Here is a 19,727-nt window from a genome sequence, read left to right as displayed (position 1 = left end):
TCATGTGAAGGGTGTAGACTGTGTGGTTTCCCCTACCCCAAGTTTGTGCTTCATCAAGTATGTACATCATTTTAGTGGAAGGAAGGAGTACAAGACAACGCTGAAATCAACTTCCATTGCATAGAAATGACTGTCTGAATGGGTATTCAGACAGAAAATTCTACTGCAGAAAACAAAGGAAAATTTAAGTGCAGAAGTTGGACGCTCAGATCAAAAAAATTGCTTTGTTAAAAAGTTTGCTTCCTTGGCACATCAGTTTACCTAAATATGATACCAACGACCTTGTCTTTGAATTCACAATTAGAAATAAGTTCACTAAGTTTTGTTATGGAAAGTGCTGTCAACGCTGGTCTCTTTCACGTACATGTACACATACCACACTCATGCTGTACGTAAGTACATGCACATTTACACACACACAAGTTTTGCTTCACTCAGATTTTACCTAATCCTACAATACTCACTTACTTATCAATGCCTCCCAGACACATCTAGATAAACCCATAGTAATTAAACAATTGTAGGAAAGAAGAATTGTAATGGAAGTGATTACAAGATCCAAGCCCTACTACACACTGCTAGTGTGCTGCTATTGGAGTAGCACCAGGCGCCATTTCTCCATTCACAAGTGACAGTCCCACAACACCGACTCCCACCTGATTAGAGCAGAAGGTAATGTGTATATAAGAGCCCTCTATTAGTCTTTAGTATAACACATAAGGTAGCCTCTCTCCTAAAAGCATCAGCTCTCATTCTTGTGACCCTCCTTTTCAGTATAACCCTGAATTGAAGAAGCTATTAAAAATTGAAATATACTTAGCAGTTAGGGTTCAAAAATGTTGTGCACATCTTCAGCTCTTAAGACCTTATGTCAGGGCAAAAGAGCCAATTTCAACATTAAAATCCACACAGGCTATTTCTGCACTGACAGTCTTAATTTCTTTCCATTTTTTAACCCCTTCCCAGACTGTTTCATACTACAGTTGTGCCTTCAATTCAGGTACATTCTCCTCTTTCCTACTTGCAGTGGTTCTTCAGGGCTGACAGATACAAAAACAGTAAGATATAGTTAACACACAAACATTAACTTATGTTCAGTAAAACGGGAGTCATCCCACCCAGCTTTAAGTTATGCCAACTTCAGGCTATTTTTTTTTTATACACAAGTGAAACTGTGGGACAACCGGGGTTACTTCTATTTAAGAGTCACCTATTGCAGTTTAGCCTCAACCTCTTCCCCTTTTGACTTCAGTTAAAACAAGACAATTATGAATAGTCAAGACAAAGCTCTCAGAAGTTACAGCTCCTCCCCTGCAATTCTGTACGTCAATGTTTCATCTCTTTCTACTAGGATGCAAAGAAAGATAGATTTACCTGTGCACCTCAGCACAAGCTTGCAAGCTTGTTCATACAGCCAAATGTGACACAGCTGTGGCAACCTAATATTTTACTACCTTTTTAGCTGTTAGCTATTATTCCTAAACAAGTTATACTCAAAGAAGGTCACAGAAGTCTTCCTAACCAGATTCAGTTTGACACTACTGAGCTTTTCTGTCTCGTCTACTTCCTGCTACATTCCAAAGCTTTGAAATACTTGAAAACTTTTTCAAAACTTCATCAACATAAAAAAATCAAACTTATGCAACCATGAACTTCAAAGAAAAATCTAAATATACTATTGCACTACCCTCATATGTGGTGGCTGAAAGGATGGATGTTTCCACACCAACTCTCAAGTCAACTTCCATCATTAGCATACCTTTTCAGTCTCTTCATAGTTCTTTGAAGAGTTAATAAATTTTAAAAAGATGTTGTCATCAAGAATGTGAAGGGCCATGAAATGGGACAACTTTGCAATTCAAACAATTTCTGTTTCTCCCTGTCTGGATTTTAGGGGTCATGGAGAGGAGTGAGCAAAAAAATAAGTTCTACAGGCTGAACAATGTTCTTTGCCTTGCTTCATACCTTCCCCAAAATAAACTCAGAAATGTCTTACAGTTGAAAGAATTGGAAAGTCATTTGAAATAAAACAGACAGAACTATGAAACTGAACACAGCTTCACGAGAAGTGGTGGATGTAACACAGAACAGAATGCACACCTTTTTTTTTTCCCAAACTTTTCTAAATATCTTCAAATACAAAATATGCCCAAACCTCTGGAAACCACTGCATAAATTAATCACTTCATTTTAAAAAGCAGCTCCTGCACTCCTACTTACTCTAGCATTCATCAGCCAGGAATTATTCACTGATTTTTCCCAGTATTTCATTTCCACATCGTTCAATTTATACATCAAACTAGATTTTTGCTTTTAAAGCAAAGAGAAACAAAACAAAAAAGAAACAGTAAAAACTATATACCCTAGCACCCCTTCCATTCAAGGATATAGCAATACTGTATTTTTTTTAAAACAAAGTGAGGAAACCCTTTCTTTTGCAGATGTTACTCTAGATAGATGTGATCAGATCCCAAAACAGAAAATACTGATCTTCTGACCTAGAGGAGAAAGGCTTTTCAAGCTTCAGACTTTGATTAAAGTGTGGTCCAAGCTCCGTTCCAAACAAGCTAATTTTCCTTTTGAGGTTAAAGCAATTTCCATTTAGTATTTTAAAGAAAAATGTACCAAGGAAAGCCTCACTAGTGAAATCTTTAGCCTACTATGTTTAAACAATTCCAGCTGTTAACTTCAAGTTAGTGGTACATACAATATTAACAGGATGCCTTTCATCTTGCTCTGAGATCACTTCTGTGCATTTTTGTTCTAGTTTCAGGGTTTTTTCTTTCTAGAACAGTTCTCATCATTCAGTCACTTCGAAAGATGATGTGGTGAAGTGTAAACTTCAGAATACCCCAAGAATTTTCTGAGTTACCCGCCAGTTGAACACAGAACTGCTTTTTGCAAAACAACACTTAAAAACCCTTCCCTGTAGGACTTTAACTCAGTACAGCTTTAAAAGTAGCATGGCAATATACGTATTAAACTTCTTTTTCAATGCAAATATAGTGATTAATTGTTTTAAAGGTTTTGACAGTTTGAATGTGGTAGTCTATGTACTGTAGTGCACAGTACTTATTTAGTGCATTAAAGGACTATTTTTTTAAATCTTTTACTTCTTTTTTTTATTATTATTATTCTGGGAGTAACAAATTTGTGTTGCCAAAAAGCATAAATTCACTCTTACAGATAATTTAGGATCTAAACTAACCAGAAAATCAGATATATTAATCTACATTAATAGTTCCCAGTTAAAGATAGAACTGTGAGGGAAAAGGTAACTGTCATGGAGATCCTTTAAGTTTCTAGGCATTAGAGCTTCACATAGGCTTCAGCATACCCTGCACAAAGCAGGCAGGTTTAATACTCAGCCACCAACACCTGCATTTCTTTGACTATTACTTATTCTCAAAGAGCATTGCTGGTCCTTGTCTGCCCATGAAAACAGGAATTAGCGTTCTTAATTACTTTCTCCCTTAAATACAATACAATTAGGTAGTGGCCTACTAAACTTAAGATTAATAGAAAATAAAACTTATTCTGCTATTAATTAAAAATTGTTAATGATTAATTTTACTTTCAAAAACCCCTGCAGTTAAAAGAAAAATCAGAACTTGATGGAAGCTTGATAACCAACTTTAAAAATTTTCACTTAATTTCAATGTATTTTTTCCTAAATACATGACTAACAATACATATATATCTCCTGTAACACATAATAAACCTTTTGCTATAACATAGTTGAAAAAGTAGTTTAAAATAGATTTTTATAGTTCATGGTTCTGAACCTCTGACCTTGGACCATGTTAAAGCTGACAAGACAATACATGCATCCTGCTCGCGGTATTTCTATGATAAGAAAAGTGAGCAAGCTGCTCTCATCTGCCCTTCCTCCTGGCAGCAGCTCCAGAATGAGTGCACTGGATATGCACTTCCAGGAAGCTTCAGACCTCCTACTTACGCACAAAATGAGTGCTCTGCATGTAAAGACTCTAGTCAAAGCAGAGGGCCTATGGCACACAAACCTCCCCACACTTAGCGTAAGCAATATTGGTCACCCTCTGCCCTGAAGACTGGGCATCACTGCTGCAACAGAATAAATTTAATCGCTGAACTTATAATGCACAACTCATCTACGTTATAAAATATTTTATTAATACTCATACCTGATTCTTTCTTGTTCCCTTTTCCACCCTCTCGGCTCTTTTTTAAAACTGCCTTTAACATTTTAAATGTTGTTCCTAAAGGATAACAAAGAGAAACACAATTAAATGCAACATTAATAATGGCCACTCAAACAAAACCAAACAAAACAAAGGTAGGATCAGTATAAATAAAACAGTGAGGTAATTAGAAGAAACTTATTGGCAGGCTTTATTTTTAGTTCAATGTAGCTTTGTTAAGCAAAGTCCTAAAGCAGAAGGAATTTTTAATACTTGAACTAAGTAATTAGAGTTCGCTGCCTTTTTATAAAGAAAAATAATACAGCATTCTCCACATTCCATGTGTAATTAAGGTTATAAGGCTAAACCTGTGTAAGTTACTGTAGGACACTCTGTCAAAACCAGAGAAGAGTAAAAGCCCAACTCCTGACTTGAGCTCATCAGCGCAGCTGAAGGAACTGGTGAGGTGGCTGGATGAGCTGGAGACTCCAAACTGTGGAAGTACAGAACTGATAGTGGACAATGGGACATGGTATCACCACACCAATGTTTTTCACCTATACAACACACTCTTGACCAACACAAGAACAGCACAGCAAATTATATCACTGCAGTCCATATCACGGCTATGTACAGACATATGCGTCCACGTATTCATGCCTGTGAGCACATGCATTTCGGTCTCCTGATCTGCGCTCAAAGTCTCAAATTTAACAGTCAACTTCAAGCAAGCAGCAGTTGCAGATTTCAGAGAATTACAAGTATAAGAAAAATATATCTAGGTTATAAAATTGGAAGACAGTTTAGATGTTTCAGGTAACTATCTTCCATTACAGGGAAAACAATGCAAGGAACGGTGAAGAGCAGTTCTTTCTCAGAAACCTTTCTAAAGCATCTATAAATTCTAGGTTATTTATTTTTTTCTCTCCATTGAAAAACTGCAAAGCTACCTCAGTTTAGCACATGATATGCAACATGAATGTACAACAAGTAATGTCCTCAGGTCCACTGTTATACGGAAGAAAAAATTTCCTTTGAATTTTCTGAGAGACTCAGACACGATCAGCTGGAAACAGCCAGATGACACAGACAACAAGCCACTTACTAAGTCGTACAAGGAGCAGCGCTGCCTTCCGAACAACCAAAGCCACCATTCCTCGCCACAGGGTGCTACCACGCCTCTGGAGGAGCCCTCGCTCCACAGCGCTCAGAGCTCAGGCCTGGGCCTGGGACAGGGCACTGAGAGGCCTGGAGTGCCAGCGCCCAAACTCAGGTAACAGGTTGCTTACTGTAGAGAACAGACAATTCGGTGAGACGTAATTACATTAGCCTGCTAGGTATTTCAAGACTGTTACACAGAAGGGAACGGCCTATATTTCAGATCTACTCTGAATAGACCAGTAAGGACGGAGAAGGACAGGAAAAGAGCATGCCCATAAGGAAAGAGTAGAATACTTATCTCTGAAACAGCTCAGACAGACATCTGCAAGAAAAGACATTCAGCTGTGGTTTTTGAGTAAGAAGTGTTGGGCTGAGGATAAAAGATCTGCACCAGTTAATGTGCTCATCTGCCTGACCACAGTGCTGGGCACAGGGACAAAAACAAAACAAAAACGGCAAGACAAGCTGTAAGCCTCACAAGCTTATGCTTTAGGCATGAAAAAAAGTTGGTAAGCTTTAAAGCTCATCTTCATTCCAGCTCTATGAAAAGTAGATTAACGACAGAAATCTTCCAGATGGATGAGACCCTTTAGGGCCAGCCCAGCGCCCTTTCCAAAGTGCCTCCCACACCTCTGCTCTGTGCTGTCAGAGGCAAGTCAAGAGCCCCGAAATAAACATGGGCACTAGAATGCCATAGCAAACACTTAGTCAAGGAACTATAGATAAGAAGGAAAAATTACTGAAAGGGTTGTTAGGCATTGCAATGGGCTGCCCAGGGAAGTGGTTGAGTCACCATCCCTGGAGGTCTTCAAAAGACGTTTAGATGTAGAGCTCAGTGATATGGTTTAGCGGAGGACTTGTTAAGTGTTAGGTCAGAGGTTGGACTCGGTGATCTTGGAGGTCTCATCCAACCTAGATGATTCTGTGATTCTGTGAAATGGCTTTTTTTTTTTTTTTTTCCAATACTGAAAATGGTTCAAACTCTGAAGCTCTAAGTAGCCTTGCTTTAAGTAACCAATGTCCCGTGCTAGATTGAATGTTTTAAGTTGGGATACCTTACAGAAATATACTGAATGAGGAAGAATATAATATTATTTTGGTTAAATAGAGCCTGTTTTTTGTTGTTTGTTTTTAAAGAGTCAAATAAACATTTTATATTTGTGGAAAACCAACAAGTCCTAAAATAGCACTTAAAAATCAAACATCTCCCCTAGCTTGAAATAGGTATGAGGGAGAAAGAAGAATGATTTTGCATTGAGAACTATGTATAAAAGCATGTTTGAATTATTACAGATGTTCTTTAATATTACAGAGCTAACTTCCCAGTATCTGTATGAAACACTTATCTTTATTAGTATTTCAAACCACATTTTTCTTTGCTTATCTTTTTTAAACAGCACCAGATTCAAACTTGCAGACTAAACAAAAGGTCCTTACATACATTAACAATGCCAAAACTACGACGGCAAGCATTAAAAAGTTATGAAATTAGAAATTTAAAAGCTGGACTGTACAATCCAAATTTGTTCTTTTGTACATAAACTGTGCTAAAATCTTTAATTATGTAATTGTGTCCTATTCATTCAAATATTCCAAAGGATGCCTACAAAGAAAATAATGCCCTTTTTCATCTACAGCACACTGACTGGGACCCAGGAAAGCTATGCATTATATCTACAAAATGACAGACTGAAAATGCTGTAGTGAATGTTATTTGCACAAAGACAAGTCTTCTCTGATGTTTTCACAGAACTGGGTAAAGCACAGTACTGTAGAGGACAGCTGTGTTATATATTTCATACCTATCAGCCAAACTGAATATTGTTGATATTTCCTCTGACAAAAAGTAGATTCCAACTCCATTGTTCTCCTCTCCATGATCTTGAACACCATTTCAGAAAGGATCTTGCAAATTTTAGCACAAAACTCTTTAAAAAAAAAAAAAGAGGTAAATTGTTCTGGCTCTTCTTGAATCCTTCCAGCCACTTCACACCACGCAACTTAAGATACTGCTACATGTGTGAGTTTGGAACAAACACAGAGTCTGTGCTTAATGTTTAGACACTGGTCATTTGTTCCAGAAACCCAGATATATAAATTTGACCTTACTATTACAGTTTGAAGGTCATAAGTTCTTTGGAACTCATTTCTACATGCAATTGGACAGCTCCTTAAAATGAAAATTTTCCCAGCTCATTATAGTAGGTCACAATTGAGGTAATTATACTCAAGAGTATTATAGCTTTTAATTTAAAAAAAAAATCTTTACAACCCGTAAGCAGGTGTTTGCAGATATAGTTAAAGCGTTTAGTGAAGATAACAGTGTTCAGTCATGTAATTCAGGGCTGAAACATAACGCAGATGTAGAAGAGTGGGAAGTCTAGGTAGATTTGCGGAGACATTTTTAATTTGTTATTCTCTAACCTATGCCTGGCTTTGAGAGTTTCATGTTTCCTCTAAAATTGTTCAGTGTTACATATTGCTGGTATGTTATATGACAAATTTTACATACAAACACTTTAAAACATCATAAATCTCGCAGAACAACAGATTTTACTAAAATTTGGCTAGTATCATCTTATGAACACAGAAATAGTTTTCCTGATATCTTGCTAAAGCTCAAAGAGCATATCTAATCTAGTTCTGCCTTAAAGAGAACACTGGATGCACTCCCCCTCCTCCCGCCCCCCGCAAAGAAGTGATACAGCTCAGTACTGTAATGCAACCAGAACCAAAGAATACAAAGAATACGAGAGGGTAAATATGTTTGGTTTCACAGAGCTGAGCCTCCAAAAAAAAAGTAATAATAAAACAACTTTTACAGAATTGTAAACAGGTTCAATGCTAAAAGAAGCCTCCAGAAGCAGCTCAAAGACAGAAGAAATGTGACCTTAAAAAAAAAGTCCGTGGAAATTATATTGGGCACAAAGAGGAATCCAATGGACAAATGATGTGAAAGCATCAAACTCTTGTCTGCTTTACTGACTGTGGCTAGTGATCACCTGTTTTTTTCTAATTATATTAGTCTCACTTCATTGAGACCATAGGTGTTTTCTTAAGTCAGCTCACTGGTGAGCCAAATATTCCAGCTGATTCCCATTATAGAGCTCCCACAACAGATTTAAAACAGAAATACTAAAACCTAGCAAATCCCAACAGTTCATAGTTTAGGAGAGAAAGTTAATGACTTGGGGGTGGGGGGAGAGAAGGTGGAAGAGTAATAATAATTTAAAAAAAAAAAAAAAAAGAACTGAATTTGGCCTAGATTCACAATGAAGGAAATATACTCATCCCGTACTAAGGATATAATAAACAATTTCTACAGACATATATTAGATTCCTACACAGAACTGGCCCTCTGCAAGGAAAGGGAGGACCTTAATTTTGTTGCCTTCCTACCTGTCAGCTGGAAAGCAATTCATTTTCAAGTTCGCTGCTGAGCAAAATGTTGCCTATCACGAACATCAGAATAGATTGTCTGAACACTGTGCATAATCTTAAGCAAAAATAAAGCTATTTTGCTTTACAGGCTTCCATACCTCCTGGATTTCAAATATAGAACTTCTAATACAAGCATCACTGTCTTGTCCTGTGATGCTGTATCATCTTAAATTCCTTTAAGTTGTATGAAAAAATAAATGAAGTTAAAAACAAATTGAAAAACTGTTAAGCTCTAAGTGCTTATATCCTGGTTTAATGGTTTAGACTGTAGAACTGGAAGAGAATGTTTAATTTGGCAGCATAAACTGGCTGAACTTGTTGTATATATACAGGTAATTAAAAAAAAACATGTAACCTGGGCAAGCTCGTGGCTTCTAAAATCCGATATAGCATACAGTTCATCTGTAGAGTCTGGCAAGACCTATTAATGTCATTAACATTAGTACAAGTGTTCCTTGTGCGACAGGAAAACTGAATTTACGGATCCATAGATGCTTTACTGCAAGAAAACACACTGTCCACTTGCCTAAAAATTAATGTGTGCTGTCAGTGAGCTGCCTTTTAAAAATATACTTTCAAACTTGTGGGTTGACTGAATATAACCTAGTGGGAAAAAAAAAAATCTGCTGCATAGCACTTTATGTTTGAAATAACAGTATGCTAATAGTCTTTTTTTTTTTCTAGAGAAGGATAACCAAAGCAGCTCTTAAGAAGAATATTACTTGAAGAACTGTGAGACAGCCCTAAAAACCCATTTCATCACCATATCAAACCCAACAGCAACTAAATGTCTCCCACATTCTTCCCTTTCTCCTTTTAACTGACAAATAAGTAAAAATACTGCTTACATGAGTTTCAAACCTCTTTCTCCTTTTCTTCTATCATTACAGTATGAACACAGCACAGTGTAAACTGCTTCCATCGTTCCTATGCAGAATGCTCACTACTTCCATCTCAGTTTCTTTCAATTCTCATCTATCTGCAGTTGTCTATGCTCACCAATGAAGGCTAAAAAAAAGGTGAAACTTTCATGTCTTTGTTCATCATGCATCACGTATGACCTTGTCTCCTAAGGGCAACTTTCACATGAAACTGAAGCTAGTTTTATTTGTTAACATAGTTTAATTGGCATTTAGAATTCTGTCTGGCTTCAAATCTAACAAAATGTTCTTTGGGCTCCTTTTGTAAAGAAGCTATACAAACCAATTATTCCATGCAGATTACCAGAGACCCCTCCCCTACTCTTACTATAATCATAAAGTTTAGTAAGAACTGGAGGAAAAATGTTTTTTTTTGCCAGCAGATAATGTGCTACTCTGTATATTCTTCTAAGCTGGTAAAGCAGTAAATATACACAGCTATGGAGCTATTGATTTATAGCTGTAATTCATCTTTGCTTTTACAGTGAAATAAATAAGGTTTTTCAGGCATGACAGTGGATCCTAGGCGATAAAGAAAACTTGTCCCAAGCTGTAACAGTGTAGTCCCTGCCTGAGAGTTCTAACTACAAAAGAACTATATTTTGTGGTTGACTTTAGTATTTTCGGTATTACATCCAGACTTAGTTCAGTATTCGGGGATTCCCAAGACCACTTCAACACACTGTTAACAACTAGGTGAATCCAACGTGTTTTTCCAATAAACATATAATTCCTTTTAAATAACCCAAAGAGCTGATGAGCATAAGCACACTACTTAATGAAAGCCTAGCAGTTCTCCAGTAAGGCTTATAGCCTTTCTTAGCTGAGTATCAAATGAGTTATTTTAAGTGAGCTTTTATAAAGGAGTCATCAAGTGGATCCTGATGGATCAACATGGACAACCGCAGAAAAGATATGCAGTCTAAGTTACAGACTTGAATTTTAAAAGGTAACAAGCAAGTATGAGGGAATCTCAGAAACTTTTGTAGCACGTAATTTGGAAGCCCAAACTGATATAATTCAAAATGCAGGCCTCGTCATTTCATTTTCTATTTCATATGTCCTACATTTTGTTTTTAATAGAAGCCCGGGGAGAACTCTCAGGAAGTGCACCCTGTACACTGCACTTTTCAAACAAGAAAAACATGGCATCCAGGTCAGAAGAAGAAAAGATCAGAGCTCTCTATTTGTGGGGAAAAAACAAACAAGCAAACAAACAAAAAAACCCACACTATTGTGCTTAAAGCCTTGATGCTGCCCTGACACAGAGCTGAAAAGAGCTCCAGTTAAGAAGAAAGCTGGCAGTTTAGCAGGTGATACTTAGCCAGTGAGAAGATCACTAAGGACAGGTCTATAAATCAACAAGAAAAAAAAAAATCAAAGAAACAAGAGGAAAAAAAAAAACAAAACACCTCATACCAACAGTCAATTGTATTGACCGTTTTTTCCCTTATCCATCCTTTTAAAGGAAGGACAGATTTATTATATTTAAACAAACGTTTCCTTCCACTCCCTTCTCCACCAACGCCCTCACAGAAGCCATAACTGACTGCATTTACTTTACATTGGGGAAAATGACCCAACATCAAAAAGATCTAGATAACTAGTAGCTCTAGAAACTCTTTTAAACTATGATCTGTAATTTCAGGTATATCGTTCTCCCCGCTTGTTTGGTCTTCTCCAATTCATCTGATCTCTAGGAGCGTTAGAAATACTTGTCACTATAATAATAAGAAAGCAGAGACCCTTGAAACCATTTCACGAAAACCTTCAGTTAGGTACCACCCTTTCCACACAGATGGCCAGGAGCTTTAAAGCTTTAGTTTTTCTCCAAAATAGTAAGTTATTTAATATCCTCTATCTTGAATAAAGATGTATACGTGTTCCTCCTATAGTCTAACAAGCAAACAAAAAAAAAACCAGCGAACATTTCCAGCAAATTTTCCTCCCTTGCTAATATACTCTTAATCAAAAAAAAAGACAAAAGTGAAAATATGAACAAGAAAATGGAAAATAAAAAGCATATGTTTAATGGGTATTAAAAATACGAACAGCTTATTTGTGATTTTAATATTACCACTTATTTGAAGTTTTATGTAGAGCAATCGTTACTCCTAATTAAGAATAGGTACAGAAACACTAAATAACCCTTCTCCCACCTGGAGAAACAGACAACTAGCTAGGTTTAGAAATAACTGCAACTGCATCTTGCTTATCCATATCAAACTAGCTTTAATACCTGGCTACTTCTGGTGTTGTCTTCTAGCAAACGACGTAATCGCCACATGAAAGAAGTCTGCATGGATTAACCCTCTCAAGGTTTACATCACATCATGCATCAAGGCCACTGCTTCCATTGAGCTGCACAGCTGCCATGGCATACAGTTGCTCTAAATCCAACACGTGCAGTTGAAGCGACCTTTTCTATTAATAGACATCACTCTTTTCATCACATTTGTTAGGTCTTTACTTTGACTAACTTCACATACTGTTAGCATTTAGGTAAGGGGCAAATAATTTACATCTGTCACTAGCTCATTTATCTAACAGTTGAAGTTTGTCCTCCTGCACAAAAAGACCACAGAATCTTGAAAAAGAGACTCCCGCACAGGCTCGTGTATGACAAAGACTTCATTCACAACCTCCAGGCCACTTGTTACGCTCCCCCCCTGCTGGGTAAGCACCGTCCTCTATTTGTAAGTATGCCTTGTCTGACTCCTGACTATTAGATCTCACAACCCTTTTGCCTGCTGGTTTGAAAAGTGACTTTGATTGTCAGAACCTTCCCAAGCAGGAGCTTATTAACAGAAGTCAACTAAACCTCCTGAGTTAGGTGATCAGGTGAGGCTTCAGTGCATTTTTAACATGAAAATGCATGGCCCTCACTCCTTCTTGAGGGTCTCTTAAAAACAAATACCAGATGTGGACTCATTATCCAAGAGATGCTACTAGTAATGTCACATAAGTAGGAAGATACCCCAACACTCTTTCGCTTATGCAATCAAAAATAATATTAGCTGCTTAAAAAAAATGGATCTCCCACCTGAGCTCATGTTGAATGTATTAAAACGGGTACTGCCCTCCCCCCCCAATCCCACCGTGCATCTTTGGGATACACAAGATACTTCATACAATTGCCTCATACTCAGAGCATGAAGGGAAGGGGTAGAAAGTCCCTTGATTTAAGAACTTGCATAATCTTTTTTTTTCTAAATGAGGGATTCCAAAACAGGATCAGGTGTATAAAATAGAAATGCTAAGTTATGTAAGGAGTAGATGGATACTGTTAACTTCATTCCTAATCTTTTATAAATTACGTACTTCACAACCTAGGCAATATACCCCTTGAAAAGCAAAAAGACAGAAAAAGTTCCTCCACATTTTCACTGTTTGCAATTATCTCTTAAAACTCAGAAACTTCTTCACAGGAAAATATTTTGCAAGTATAATTACTACTAGCAGTTACTAACATCAGCGTCAAAAAGATTAATAGCTTTTGTTGCACTTCCTTTAATGATTTGTGGCATACATGTCTCATATAGCTTGCATATAGTGGGTTATTTTCAAAGATCTATCCACAAGAGTTCATCATGTCTGAAGAGGACAAATAAACTGATCCTACACAGTACGTAACCACCAGAGCTAGTACCCACAAACTCCACATTTACCTACTTCCCAAGCTCACGCTGCTCAGTCTCTCCATATTTAAATCCTGAAAAACAGTTAGCATGTATTTGCAAAGAAGTAAAGGGTGAAACATCTTAGTCATTCTGCAATTTGCGAAACAGTACTTAGTACTTTACACTTCTCAGCATAGGATTTATTAAATGTGTACTTCAAAACAAGATGTATTGGAAAAAGTGTGTTTAGTACAAGTATCCAGATTCCATCTTAAGGTTTACAGAAAACTTAATTTAGTGACAGTGCTGTTTTGCCTTTAAATGCAGTCAGAATATCATTTGTTACACACAGAGTTTAAACATTTCCCTTTTCTGGCAAACTCAAATTCCATTAGCTTAACTGCATTTTTCAGTGAGGAAGAAAACAAAAATCACTTAAAGCAGCAAGATGTTAGTGATGTAACAGAAATCAAGACAAGACAGTACGTAAAAATCTTTAAAACAATTACATTGAGACATCAGTATTTAACATTTTTATAATAAACAGTGTGTATTTGCAGATCCACAAGACCCCCAAATCAAGAATGAACAGGAACATTTGATAAGAAGAGAATAGTGGGTTTTGCTTGTCTTTTTTAAGGCACAACCTCTAATGAGCTATATTTGGGTTATTATTACTCAAATGTATGAATGAAAATGACAGATACGCTGAAGAAGTCTGTCTCTGAAAAAGCTTGTAAAGTAGCATAAAAATGTTTCTAACAGGTTGCTTTTAGCCAAAACTAAACAAACTCACTGAAGTAAACCAGGTATTATTGAACGATTTTTCTGTGAAACCCTAAACCAATATGACATTTCTTTTTATTTATTTATTATTTTTTTTTTTAGATATTTCTCATGCAGGAAGATCAATACAGATACAAAGCTGACACACTATACTGCACTTGTTTCACTTGTTGCTCACTCAACATCCTAATTATTATTATCCTCTATGAGATATTCCGCATCCCCCCTGACTTATCTGACACCTCTGAAAGCTGTGCCTCAATTTAGTAGGAGACTCAAAAGGACACAGAGGTTTCTGAGGTTTCCAATGTGTTGCTAAATAGCAGAACTGCACCCTGAAGCACTATTAACATACAATGAAAGAGGTGAAAGATGAGGAAGCGTGAGAAAAACATCCTCACCGTCATGTTAGCTATTAGAATGTGCATTTGCAGTAGATTACTTCCCACCAGTTTGGTTTTAGATTTGACTTCCCAGATTTCATCAACATACCTACCCCATCCTGCAATCACTCACTTTCCTGCTACGCTACTAATTTACCCTACTGCTGGTTGTTTCGGCCAGGGTCTCTAAGGACTGTGACCACAGGGGAAAATGTGGTCTCGTCACTTGACTGCTGTCCAAAAATTCTTGGTCAGGTGCCAGATACTACAGAAATTACCAGTTTAAAAGATTACTGTTCCCCAGCAATGCATTACTATCCTCAAGCACTGAAGAAACTGATCTTGCACTGAAGTAGATGAAAAGTACTGACAAAGTAATATATATTAACTTCCAATGTCATAAGCACCTGTTTAAACTAACCTGAAAGATTCGGCAATGATGTGGATGAAAAACCATTGGATAGCTCATTTGCCTGTCTACTGCTGGGATAAAGAGCACTGGTTCCCAACAAAGGAGCTGTAAGATTTTAAGGCTCACCAGCTGTTTCTCACATAGAAAATAAAAAATAAAATAATAAAAATATATATCTATGTGACCACATACTAGTTATAGATAAATTTATTTTTCCTTTTTCCTTCCCACTCTGTCAAGCTCCTCCATAGAAAATACCAAGACCATAACCATCTACAATTTCCTACAGAATTTTGTCTTTCTTCAGTTATGACTTAACAAACAGAAACAAGCAAAAAAAAAAAAAAACCCTGCTTCTCCTCCCTACTGAATTTACCAAATTTAACCTTGCTATTTAAGCCTCCTTCCGAACCTCACCTCCAAGCTCTTGTCATTTTCAAGATACTGCCGGTTTCTTCAAAGGCATTGATCAAAAGATCACTGTGCTCTTAGTCTCATCTCATTTAGACTAATTCCGCTTTCATCAGGCTGTTTTCTCCCTTAAATTGTATCGTTACGTTCCACAGAAGTAAATTACCCTCTATATCATCCCACTGCCTTTTATTTCTAAATTTAATGAATTATCTTTCCTTTCCTCCAGCCTTCCAAGACAGATCAGTATACACAGATCATTCAGCAAAGTAAGTTTTTGCTTCGGGGTAAGAAGAAGGTGGGGGCGTGTGGAGCAAGTAGAATAATGAAGGGTGGATAAGAGGAAAAAGACTCCCTGCTGCTTGCCTTCAGCAATAATACTTACCTCAATAAAAAAGTTAAAAGATAAGATGAAAAATATGGCCCTCCTCTAAGTGGAAAGCCACTACCTGAAGAGGTGTTCCAGACAGAAATAAGGTCACAAGGTTAAAAAAAATATTAAGTCTTGAGGAAACACCAGTACAAGAATCCCAGCCAGCAATCCTAGGAACAAGTGGATGTCACAAACAGCTTACGCTTGGGCAGGAATGAGCAAAGAAGTAAAAATTAAATATAACCATAGATTTTTTTTTCTTCCTATTGTCATAATAGCCACTTTCATCCTATCTTTCTCCATCCTACCATGTCAAACACTGAAAACGTGACAAAGCCCCTACTTTAATTACGAGAAGGTCAAAACGCTAGGCAAGAAAGAACTCATCGCTTTCCATCTGGCAGAAGAGACACCCTGCACACACTACATCAGCAAAAAATCAGAAGCTTAAAACTAGATGAAAACTAGGTCAGAAACTGCCATTTCAGCTTTAACAGTACACAGAAAATGAAAGGAAGACAAAGTTCTTAGAAGTCACAAGTCCCTTCCATACCAAATCATTCTACGATTCTAAAAATCATGCTAAAATCTTGACCCAACTCATCCTAGTCCAGTCTTATTTTACAGAACAGCCATATGCTTACTTTATGACAGCACCTTTTCCTCCAGAAAGAACAGAAGATTAAGAGCATGGAAACAAAATGTGCTTCCAGTTTCTCAACTGTCCTAGATACTGCCCTAACTTCCAAATGAATATCAACAATCTGCCTGTAAAACAACACAGCCATTCACTTCAAACAGCAAAAAGTAAATCCAATGCAGAACGTATCCATCTTACATTATACAGGCTGCAGTTCAAACAACTTAGCAGGCAAAAATCACCTTCCACACTGTATCAGTTTAAACCCGCCTCCTCCACACTGTTGCAATTCCAGACATTGTTTCATGACCTGCAAAACTGAGGAGAGGCTTGATCTAGCAAAGCAGAGATGGGGACAGATCTGTCATGGGTATCTACATCACTTGACTCCAACATTCGAACAGACTATCTTCTCTGGACTATCCATGCATCATGCAGTTTCCAGTATACCCATTAGAACAGATGTGGGTCCCCCAATTTCTTAAAAAAGCCTGCAAAGGTTAGCCTTCACAAGTGTATTTAACTAACATTCTCTCTTCCTATTAAGCTACAAGTACTATTAAGGCATCACCACGGTCTAGAAAATAAGGTGGGGGAAGCAGCAGAAGAAAGTCTTCATCACCCAAAAATTCTCAGCCCAGTGATGTCCCATTTCACTTCTGCATGGCAATAGATTCCTACCAGCTGATTCAGAAGCACTGCCTGGCATTTGGAGTCATTACACTTTAAAAAACTCACATAGCTGTCTTCTGTAGCTGCAATTGTTTGCAGACAATATCCAACTCTCCTTTGTAGGAAGAAGAAACCAAATTTGATTTAGGTGACAGCAAAATGACGTCATGCCAGTTGAATTCTTATCAAATTTTGGTACAGGACATTCCTTTAAGGCAGTCAGTGCTTCCTCATCAGCTAGTATACACAAGATCTGTCTACTATCATTACCCAGGACAGAACTGGCTTAACCGAAATTCATTTTGGTTAAAGTCATGCCATCTCTACTCAGCATCCCCAGGAAGAATGGAGAAGTTCTCCAGTCACTGGGTGAGTAGCCAAGGGCTGCGTTTCCCTCATGTCTATTGAGAAGACTAAAAAGCCCACCCAACGAGGTTTAATATTAATGATTTAACTTTTCTAGGCATAATGAATATCATTAAAATCCATAAACTTAACAAATGAACTACTGCAGCTGATATAGGTGATCAGCCCTCTGCTTGTTTACTGCGGCTTTTACGTTACAGCTTGCATATATAGCACTTTGTTTCTCTGTTTCAGCTATTTTAAACTTCAAGGGGAGGAAACAAGTTATGCCATGTAAAGGGAATGAATATCTTCATCGGAAGGAAACACCTGGATAAACCAACAGTGAGGGAGATAAAGCTATTATGCTTCACTTCCAACTTGCTTCATATTTTCAACTCGTCAAATACTGCAGATAAAAAATCCTATAGAAAAAATACCACATAAACTTATCAAGCTATGTGCCTGTGTGCGCTACCATGGAGTCTTTTCATATATAAAATGTGTATTTGTAACTCAGAACTTGGAAAGGAGCCACTTCTAAACAGTCACATCTGACTTTCTTTTTCAGTACAAAGAACACCAACCACCAAGCTCATTTATCTTTAAAAAAAAAAAAAAAAAAGAATCAGAGACCATCTTTTCCAAAATTAGACTTGGCCAAAATAAGTAATGTGTTGAGAATTTCACTGGTAAGCTAAGGCAGTTCTCAAAACAGCACTCTAGATATCTGGACAATAGACACACAGCCCCCCCGCCCCCCAAAAAAGTGACTTCAAAGCAATCTAACTCCACGGGGCTCTTCTGGACACAATTATGATAGCATGTGGTCCAACAAACATGCTAGTTCTCATATTCATTTCTTTTGTCTACAAAGCTGCATATAACCAAATAGCAAAGCAAAACACGAATAAAGAAATAACATTAAGCACCTCCAGACTGAATGACATGATTCTCCTGCCACGCTACACATAAACAAGCAGCGTGACTGTCTTCAGTCGCACTTCTAGAAGTGGAGTGTTTTTGTATACCTAAAATGCCACCTGCCACATCTGGTCTGACAGTGGTGCCACTGTTTACGTTAAAAAAAAAAAAAAAAATCACTGAACTCCAAAGATTTGTAACACACTCACTGATGAACCCTTTAAAAAAAGGAAGACAAATTCCCTCCAACTGCTACATGAAATTGCTTGATACCAAGCCAAAACAGGCACTGGTGAAAGCTGGCAGTATATGATTAGATGCATGTAGTTAGAGGAAAACATCGTAGGACATCATATGAGAATATATGCTTACTGTCTAGAAATGAAGGCTTCTTCCATCATTTCTTATATCCATTGCAAAGCATATCCACAGCAACAACAGGATAGGGTCCAGCCGAAATACTGCTGAACTGAGTGTGCCGATACCTGCTTCCCGCCAACGGTCACCGGTCCACACTTCTATTCCTTTCAGAGGCTTCAGCCATGGCAGCTGGCCAGACCCCTACAGGTGCTGAGATCTCTCAGAAGAGGAATAAAATTGAGGTAGTTTACAAACAGCCCCCCAAGCAACTTGTGCTTTGAAAACAAGACTGAAGCAAATCTACAAGTGGAGGAGATGGCGGCACAACTCCCTTCGGTTTCTACAAGCAGGTACATCATTGTTTCTCTTATGTGCCAGCCGTTTAACTTTCACATACATACTGAAACCAAAGCTAAGCCTATTCCTGGATTCTCCTACTGATGCATTGCGGAAACAACACCACACAAGCTGCTGATGGCATTAATGAGGTGACATCGGCCACAGCTGGGTGAGGCCAGGGGCCAGGCAGCCGTCCTGCTGGTGCAGCTGCCTGCTCTGCAGGCCACACGGCCGCCGCGCTCCCCTGCCTCCTTCCCGGCCCGGAGCCCCACGAAACGCCATGTGTGAAGTGGGGGACCCTGAGCTGACCTACCCCTGGCCAGCTACTGCAATAAAAGATCCCTTTGATAAACCCGGCAATGGACAAATCTCTGCTGTCAGAGTTAGTGTTACACCCAGAATACAGGAAAGGTGGCTTTCTCCTTACCAAAGCTACTTTCCAAGTTTGCAATGAATCCAGTATGTTTGAAATTTAGAAAAAAGCCACGCTAATGTGACAGTAAGATGGTGCTGATGCAACTGAAAGCTTTTTTCTACATTTCAATTCCTTATCGTATCTAGTTCCAGATCACCTATATTCTTCATCCACACCACCAGATTATTTTCAGAATTTTTTCTCTGCTTTTTCCTGGAATTTTCATCTTTTCCTTCCTTTCAAAAAGCAAAAATTGCCCCTTTTCTCCTGTTTCATTAATAATTTTCTCCTAACACCACACGTCTGTCTTTATCTTGCACATCTATGTCCCATACAGGTGCACGTTCTGATCTATTTTTTTTTCC

The 19,727-nt window shown here is 37.9% G+C and overlaps 1 protein-coding gene across 6 annotated transcripts in view; it reads right to left on the bottom strand.

Annotated features, from left to right (window-relative positions):
- The window catches only part of TANC1 (tetratricopeptide repeat, ankyrin repeat and coiled-coil containing 1), a 95,639-nt gene that overhangs the window by 66,702 nt on the left and 9,210 nt on the right, over positions 1–19,727 (bottom strand). For 2 of the 6 annotated variants that reach the window (XM_013193608.3, XM_013193610.3), the window contains exons 1-4: positions 18,621–18,637; positions 7,124–7,249; positions 5,266–5,448; positions 4,164–4,238 (exon numbers count right to left, since the gene is read on the bottom strand). The exons of 2 other annotated variants lie outside the window; for them this stretch is intronic. In XM_013193608.3, the coding sequence (XP_013049062.3) occupies positions 4,164–4,238; positions 5,266–5,314 (124 nt within the window). In that variant the 5' untranslated portion in view covers positions 5,315–5,448; positions 7,124–7,249; positions 18,621–18,637. Of the gene's footprint in view, positions 1–4,163; positions 4,239–5,265; positions 5,449–7,123; positions 7,250–18,620; positions 18,638–19,727 lie in introns of those variants that run through there. 2 more of the 6 variants (XM_066999071.1, XM_066999072.1) reach the window with 1 other exon arrangement.

This window comes from Anser cygnoides, chromosome 6, assembly GCF_040182565.1.
Source record: "Anser cygnoides isolate HZ-2024a breed goose chromosome 6, Taihu_goose_T2T_genome, whole genome shotgun sequence".
NCBI classification, from domain to species: domain Eukaryota; kingdom Metazoa; phylum Chordata; class Aves; order Anseriformes; family Anatidae; genus Anser; species Anser cygnoides.
The sequence above is the reverse complement of the archived record's forward strand: the minus strand, read 5'-3'. Positions and strand labels throughout refer to the sequence as shown.